At 38.7% G+C, this 8,623-nt stretch overlaps 1 protein-coding gene and 1 pseudogene across 1 annotated transcript in view; both read left to right on the top strand.

Moving 5' to 3' along the window:
- LOC104763243 lies at window positions 3,806–5,002 on the top strand (annotated as a pseudogene).
- The window catches only part of LOC104763241 (probable LRR receptor-like serine/threonine-protein kinase At5g48740), a 5,034-nt gene continuing 2,208 nt past the window's right edge, over window positions 5,798–8,623 (top strand). The window contains exons 1-10 of the mRNA XM_010486643.2: window positions 5,798–6,017; window positions 6,100–6,640; window positions 6,728–7,179; window positions 7,251–7,368; window positions 7,452–7,520; window positions 7,607–7,675; window positions 7,754–7,822; window positions 7,904–7,975; window positions 8,058–8,126; window positions 8,207–8,436. Of these exons, the coding sequence (XP_010484945.1) occupies window positions 5,948–6,017; window positions 6,100–6,640; window positions 6,728–7,179; window positions 7,251–7,368; window positions 7,452–7,520; window positions 7,607–7,675; window positions 7,754–7,822; window positions 7,904–7,975; window positions 8,058–8,126; window positions 8,207–8,436 (1,759 nt within the window). The 5' untranslated portion in view covers window positions 5,798–5,947. The remainder of the gene's footprint in view (window positions 6,018–6,099; window positions 6,641–6,727; window positions 7,180–7,250; window positions 7,369–7,451; window positions 7,521–7,606; window positions 7,676–7,753; window positions 7,823–7,903; window positions 7,976–8,057; window positions 8,127–8,206; window positions 8,437–8,623) is intronic.

Genomic DNA, 8,623 nt, shown 5'->3' with positions numbered 1-8,623 from the left:
TACCTCCATCTCACCAATCCCAGCTTGCCAAAGTAACCACAGCCCTCCACTTTGACCAACCACGTCCACCCGAAACGAGAACTCGAACCCCAGTCCTCGACAAATCTGCATCGCCCTATCACCGCCGGCATGTGTCTTAAAAATCGCCAGAACATCAGTGCTCCACTTCTTTACAATGTATCTAATCGATCTCCGGAAATTAGGTTTATTCGCCCCCCGGCAATTCCGTAGCAGTAGATTAATCATTGATCTTGATTTAACAAAAATCAGAACAAACGGGGGAGAACCTCATTGGGTCTCGTCAACCGGACACAAACTCCCACCTGGGTCATCAGCCATGACTCGCCGATCATCAGGTTGACCACCTACACTAGGTTGCCCAGAGTCCAAAACTTCAGGGATCATCGTATTCCACGGATCCATACCACCGCCGTCCGGACCAATCTCACACCCCATTGCGACGGCACCACCCGATCTCCCCCAGCTCTCCTTCTCGACTCTGAGTCTCTTGCCATTCGAGGACAATTACAATTCCACACGAATTGGGCCGAAAATCAAACCGGGGTGGGCTTAGTTACCTTTGTTTGTTTAAGCCTAATCATATTATTTTCATGGGCCTTCGAACCCCCAACTCTTCTCTCCTTAAGGCCCTCCTTGTTCCCATTTTTAGGCTTTACCACCACTCGAGCCTGCGATACGGTCTTACCTTGTGCAAGACTCTTCTCCCGCATCTCTAGATTTTGAGGAACTAGATTTTGAGGAACTCTATTTTCCTTATTAACATCATTCATATCAGAATCCCTTAACTCACGGGATACCAAATCCGCCTCTAACCTTCCAAAACTATTAGCCAACGAAATAATCCGAGATCTTGTTTCCTTAACTGGTCCACCGCGATTAATCCCTTGCTCACTACCAGAACCACCCACCGCAAACACCATTGGCGCCACCGGAGACACCGCTCTCCGTCTCCTCGACTGTACCACCGTAAAACCCTCATCAGCAACAGCAGTACGAGCCGGTTCCGTCCCCACAGGGACCTGCAGTGGTTGAGTTACCTCCACTTGAGCAGGTTTATTTTGAGGACACGAGTGCACCAGATGGCCGTATAGACCACAACGAGAACAGATATTGGTTAGGCCTTCATACATAACAAAATACCTTTCCCCATTAATCATCACTGTCCCCTTTAGGGGTTTCTTCAGGTTTACTTCTACACACACCCTCGCAAAACAACCCCGCTCACAGTTCAGGGTCGTCACATCCGCCTTAATCGGTTTCCCCAACCCTTTTGCGATGGCCATTAGGATATACTTATGATAAAAGTTGACTGGAATATTTGACAATCAAATCCAAACCGGAGTCGTAACAATCTCATCACGTATAGGATCAAAAGATGGAGTCCATCCTTGCACCATAAGATAGCTGCGAAACACCTTCCATGGGCCGCCAGTCAAAGCCACCATGGACTCCTCCTCCGATTCAAAACGAATCAGAAAGAACTGGCGAGGCAGATCCATCACTGACATCACTCCGACCGGCTTCCACAACTCCCTTAGCCTCCTACTCAACATTGAAACCGAGACGTTGCGACCAAGCACCTTCACGATCATACACCTTTGCCATAAGCCGTTCATGGTCGTTAACACTTCCTCCTCAATTGTTACCACCGGTTCCCCATCCTCCCCATGTGGGAACGACAAACTCACCCTCTCCGTAACAAAGTCATCATCCAACACTTCATCCGGGGAAAGGATCCCACCGCCACCACTACCTTTTACCTTCTGCACCCACGACATAAACTTGTCCGGAGGGTCACCCGGAGGCTTCCCCCTCCCCCAACATCCGCCATAGTAGCATCCTGGTCCTCTGTGTGCGAAACCCTAAAATCGCCCTCCATTTACTGTGAGAAACGAAGAGTGTGGCGAAACCCTAATCTTAAAATGAAAAGAATTACAATTAATAGAATTATAATTACTATGAAAATTAATTGTCAACGTTACTAGCTAAAATGATTGTGGCGGGTGTCCAATATATCCATTTAATTTGATTTTATTTAGTTGGGAATATATGAGATCAATATACGTTTTTGCCTTTTTATAATTTCTTTTCACTTAATTGTGTATTTTTTGTTCGTTAATTGTGATTAATTATAGTCAGACCCAACCCTTCATCAATTCTAATGAAACATTCGTATTGGGCCTCAAAATTTTGAATCCCATTTTGAAGGTTTTTTTTAAAACTAATAAGGCTTCAAAACTCCCAAAATTAGTAAAAATGCTTCCTAATTTGAAAAATGTCCAATAAGAGGCTCCCAAAAAGTCCAAAATTATTTAAAAGGTCCCATATTTTGAAAAAATATCCCATAATTAATAAAATAGGTTTTAAAATTAGAAAAAGGTCTCCATAATTAGCAAAAATATCCCAAAATTTTAGAAGTTAATATATAAAATATTTTGACAGCCCATATAGTTAGCAAAACAAATATCAGCTTTTAGTATCTTATTATTTTTTTAAAAAAATCCTTATTTTTTTTCTGTATTGGGCCTCGCATTTTACCAGATAGGCACTAATTATAGTATTTCTAGTTTATATATATATATATATATATATATATGTAATCGTTTGGTTATATTGAAATTGCAAGAAGAAAAATATTAACTTGCCTGAATTACTTAGCCCAACTACGTAGTCCGATACAGAAAGAGGGATGGACCAAATCAATCAGTAGAGAGACTTAATCAGTTCTGTTAGGGCCTTAATAATCGATCTTATATCTTCTTTGGAGAAATTATAAAGTTTTTGAGATTTCAATATGTGATCATCCCACAGAACTTGACGCTGAAGAGTGAATCCTCTCCATCCAGATCTTCAGAGTTTAAATTATGAAATCTGGTAAGGAATTATATTTGATACTAGATAGTAATCTGAACGGAAATATTTTGTTAAATTTATATATTTTGTTAAATTTATATGGTCTTTTTTTCTTTTAAAAGTAATTATTTTGTAACACTGTATATAATATTAAAAGTAAAACTAATTTCTCATCTAAGTTTTGGACTGGATTCATTTCAAATCCGTCAGGTTATTCAGTAAAAGAGATTTATTTAACAAAGTAGGCTCATATCTACATATATGACTTGGTTTAATTTGGAATTACTTGGTTTTGAGTTTTCTTTTGGCTTTTAAGCCAATAACTCGTAATTACAGTAAATGATAAAAAATACAAAAATTTGGAAAAATAATATCAAAAAAAACTAAAAAGACATTGTAAGTGCAAAAAAAAAAAAAACTATCAAAATTGGAGTTCTAGATGAAAAGGTTTTACAATCATGTAGCTAAAGAGATATGTTTTGGTGTGCTTTGAAAAAATGTTAAAATAATAATCATCGGATCCTGTACGTAACTTTGAAAAAATAAATAATCATACGATATAATGCGAAATATCTATTACAGATTTAAAAACTCTTTCTAAATTTTTATAGTATCCAAATTAATTATATATATTAAGAGTAAATCTTTATAAATTTAAAAGAATCCTAATAAATTCTAGTTAACCTACTATATAACTTCGCAGAATAATTGGAAAATATGTCGGCCACAAATATGAAATTATGTTGCCGAAGGAAAAAAAAACGATTCCCAACTACAGTTGGAGTTGGAATTGTACGAAAAGGCTATATAAATAGACAACTCATGCAACTCGAGGAATTCATAAATCTTTCTTCGAAAGCAAAACTAGACTCTTGACTCAGGAAGATTTAATCTACGTGTGCGATCTCCGAATAAAAACGCAATCATCATCATGTCTTTGTCTTCAAGAACCATATTTGTGGTTTTGTGCTTTCTGTTCGTGCTCGCTCCATACTTCACTAGAGCAACAACCGATGGAGTTCAGGCTAGATGTGACTCTCACATCTTTAAAAACGGAAAACACTTCCGTTCTTGCATTGACCTTCCGGTGTTAGATTCGTTTCTACACTTCAGTTATGTTCCAAAAACCGGAGTGCTTGAAGTTGCATATCGTCACACCAACATCGAGAGTTCCAGTTGGATTGCTTGGGGGATAAACCCTACGAGAAAAGGCATGTTAGGTGCTCAAACTCTCTTGGCTTACCGTAACTCCACGTCTGGTTTTATGCGCGCTTATACTTCCTCAATCAAGGACTATTCAACTATGCTTCAAGAAGGTCCTCTCAGCTTCCGTGTTACACAACTAGCCGCTGAGTTTCTCAATGGAGAGATGACTATATTCGCCACTATGGTGTTGCCTTCTAACACAACCGTCGATAATCATCTATGGCAAGACGGCCCGCTGAAGGAAGGTGATAGACTTGGGATGCACGCCATGAGTGGAAATCATCTCAAATCCATGGCTACTTTGGATTTGCTGTCCGGACGAGTCACAGCCACAAAATCAGTGAATGGAAACATGTTTCTTGTCAAAAGAATCCATGGACTGGTGAACGCGGTCTGTTGGGGGATTTTTATGCCTATTGGAGCAATGGCTGCAAGGTACATGAGGACCTACAAAGGACTCGATCCCATGTGGTTTTACGTTCACATCATTTTCCAAACTACAGGTTATGTCGTCGGTTTATTGGGAGGATTAGGAACTGCAATCTATATGGCCAAGCACACTGGAATGAGATCTACGCCACATACAATGATAGGGATACTTCTGTTTGCTCTATGATTTCTTCAGATACTTGCGCTCAAAGCAAGACCGGACAAGGATCATAAATATAGGAAATACTGGAATTGGTATCATCACACTATGGGTTATATAGTGATTATTTTAAGCATCTATAACATCTACAAGGGATTAGCCCTCTTGCAACCTGGAAGCTCATGGAAGATTGCCTACAGTATCATCATTGGTGTCATTGGATTGTTTGCGGTCGTGATGGAGATTCTGCAATTTAAAACTAGATGGGGTGATTTGTGGTGCAAGAAATCCGAAGACCTAGAAGCTATTCAAACTCCATCCATTGATGTCTAGTTTTTAAGGTTTTCAAGCATTCGTATGCTCTGTCTTTACATTGTTATGACTATTTTCCATTTTTACTTGTAGAAGATTTATTTCAGAATGACAGTTCTTTTGTTAAATAAACAAAAATGATTTTTTTTTTTTTTAAATATTGTTAATGGGATTTTACATTGCTATGACTTTTGTGTCATCATTCTTTGCGTTTAGTTGTAAAAGACTTCGGAGTTTTTTTCTAAAAAAAATATACTAAAAACTTTCGATAGAAGAATTCGAAGTTTTGTAAATAGGCCAAACTGAGCATATAAAATGTGTTAGTATGTCGTAGCCTGTAGGAGAGGGTTCAAACCTTAATTAAGACGATAAAGTCCAACAGAAATCAATTAGAGATGATTTTCAAATGACTTTGACGTAATGAAAATTGTTATGCTTTCTAAGGCATTAATTAATTTGCTAGTATTTATATGTTTCCAAATTCTGGGAGACTTTAGTATATAAACAATTTGTCCAAAAAGGTTTTCTATTTTATTTTATTTTGTCCAAAATGGTTTTGCTTTATGAGAAAGAAAGCTTAAGGAGGATGCATTGAGGATTAGTGTTGAAGCCAAGCAAAACGTTATGTTATATCATTGCATTTGAAGATTCTCTCTGAAGCATAATTCTCATGATCATTCTTTATAATTGAGCAACCAAAATATCAGTCAACATATTTGACACTATCTCATTCTATTGTATGTAAGGAAGACTAAAGTCTAAAACAACATTCACTGTAGTTAAATTGTTAATTAGATTATTAAGTCGACACAGACTGTTAGTAAAATTATGACCACTGAGTAAAGTACCTACGAGTCATCACCATTCGCATCTTCATGTATTTAAAGAGTTAATTCATACACCATACAAGAAAACGAAAGAACAATTAATTAACATATGTTCTTCAGATTTCAATCAGGGAACTAGATGATGCTCTTTTGGGTCGATTTGATCTTGTTCAGTGGCTTTTGGGTGTTTGGTTTCTCCAATCCAGATGGTATGCAGATCCTAGACTTTTTCTCACACTCTTTTTATTCCTTTGCTTTCAACTGTTTGATTGAATCTTTGTAATGAAACAGGTTTCTTAAGTTTGTCCTGCGGCGGCTCAAGTTACACTGCGGCTTATAACATCTCCTGGGTTTCAGACAACGACTATATTCAAACGGGTAACACTAGCATGGTTACGTACATCGACAAGAATTCTACTTTCAGTGTTCCCATTAGACTCTTCCCGGATACTCATGATCGCCAATGTTATAAGGTACCTGTGACAAAAAAGGACTTGTCCTCGGTTCTGATTCGGGCTATATTCGTCTACAGAAACTATGATAGCCAGAACAGTCCTCCAGCATTTCATGTCTCTCTTGGAATGAGAATCACTACTACTGTTGATCTTAGAACCAATGATCCTTGGATTGAAGAGTTGGTTTGGCCGGTCAACAATGATTCTCTTTTGCTTTGTTTGCTTGCGATTAAAGGGAGAGGCATTCCGGTTATCTCTTCTCTAGAAGTACGGCCACTTTCTTTTGGTGCTTACAGAAACAGCCTGGAAGGTTCACCCAATGTAATTCTCAGGAGGAGTTACCGAATCAATAGCGGATACACAAATGGGACTATCCGGTATGAATTCTCAGCCTCTGAACTTGATCACTTTCCTTCTTTGGTGTGGTTTGTTGAACTTTCTTTGTGAATTTTGTTGAATGGCAGGTACCCTTTAGATCCGTTTGATCGAATATGGGATCCAGATCAAAGTTTTGCACCGTCTCACGCCTCTTCGAGTTTCAGTAGACTCACAAAACAGACTTCCTTCAACATTACTGAGAATCCGCCAGCTTCTGTTCTTCAGACTGCAAGAATTCTTGCTCGCAAAGACAGTCTCTCGTATATGCTTTCTCTACGTACACCAGGGGACTACTACATTATCCTCTACTTTTCTGGGATACTTTCACTCTCCCCTTCTTTTAGTGTAATGATCAATGGTGAAGTCAAACAATCTGATTACACAGTGACCAGTTCGGAAGCTGGTACTTTGTACTTTACGCAATACAAAATCAGTACGTTAAACATCACCCTCGGCAAAATAAAGTTCAATCCTCAGGTGAACGCTCTTGAGGTGTATCAAATACTCCAAATCCCTCCTGAAGCTTCTTCTACCACAGGTCTGTTGATTTTTCCTGGATAGAGCAAACTCCACCAGAGCTAAAGTTCATGTTTTAAGTTATCTTTGCAGTTTCAGCACTTAAAGTCATAGAGCAATTTACCGGGCAAGACCTTGAATGGCAAGATGACCCATGTACTCCGCTTCCTTGGAACCACATAGAATGTGAAGGAAACCTCGTTACATCATTGTAAAACAAAAGATTCTTGTCATACCTATAGCTTTCAACATTTCTTGATCTCAGCTCATATTTTTCTTATTCTGGCTGTCCAGGTTTCTTTCACAAATCAACCTGAGGTCCATTAGTCCCACATTTGGAGACTTGCTCGATCTCAAGACACTGTAAGTTAGCAATTCCTCAACCACTTTTTTAGCTTCTCATGTATACATGTGTGTTATCTTGAGTGTGCTCCACTTCTCTCCTGCAGCGACTTGCATAATACATCACTTACTGGAGCAATACAGAATGTAGGCAGCCTCCAGCATCTCCAGAAACTGTAATACTCATCCATATAACATTAACGTATTTTTTTAGGTCTCCTGTAGTATTAAAAAGCTTCTGACGGTATAACTAGGAATTTGAGCTTCAATCAGTTGAAATCTTTTGGCTCTGAACTGGAAGATCTGGCCAACCTTGAAGTTTTGTAAGTGATATTATACTGAGATTTTCTGGATATACGTTGTTTCTTTTTGGAAATTTTAAAGTATTTCTCCATTTCTTGAAGGGACCTGCAAAACAACAGCTTACAAGGATCAGTTCCTGAAACATTAGGAAAGCTGGAGAAACTTCGTCTCCTGTAAGTAAACATTAAGATCAAGAAGTAGCTTGTACATAACCATTTTCACACAAAGAATAATCTTTTTGTTACTTCTTCTCAGGAATTTAGAAAACAACAACTTAGTAGGCCCCTTGCCACAGTCTCTTAACCGGACGGGTCTGGAAGTCAGGTATACAGTTTCTGTCTCGGCATTTGCTAACAATATTCTGCTCAAGTGTTCATGGCATGACTGAAATTCTGTTTTATCAGGACAACGGGAAATCCATGCCTTTCGTTCTCTTCACTATCATGCAACAATGTGTCTTCAACAATTGACACACCACAAGTCACTATCCCTACCAATAAGAAACACAGGAAGCAGAACCGTATAGCGATCTTGCTTGGAGTTTCTGGTGGAGCTTTGTTTGCCACCTTCCTCGTCTTTGTTTTGATGTCGATCTGCACGAGGAGACAGAGAAACAAAGAAAGAGAGATAACCAGTATGTGAAGAATGCTTTCTCTTTGCCCCCACAAGGTTTTCGCTTTATGATTCTTACAGTATACCAAAATCTGTATCAGGAGCACAACTGAAGATGCAGAACTGGAACACTTCAAGAATCTTTTCTCACAAAGAGATCAAGTCAGCTACTAGGAACTTCAAGGAAGTAATTGGTCGTGGAAGTTTTG

Source organism: Camelina sativa, chromosome 18 (assembly GCF_000633955.1).
Source record: "Camelina sativa cultivar DH55 chromosome 18, Cs, whole genome shotgun sequence".
Lineage (NCBI taxonomy): Eukaryota > Viridiplantae > Streptophyta > Magnoliopsida > Brassicales > Brassicaceae > Camelina > Camelina sativa.
Note: the sequence above shows the minus strand (reverse complement) of the source record. Positions and strands in the feature narration are given on the sequence as shown.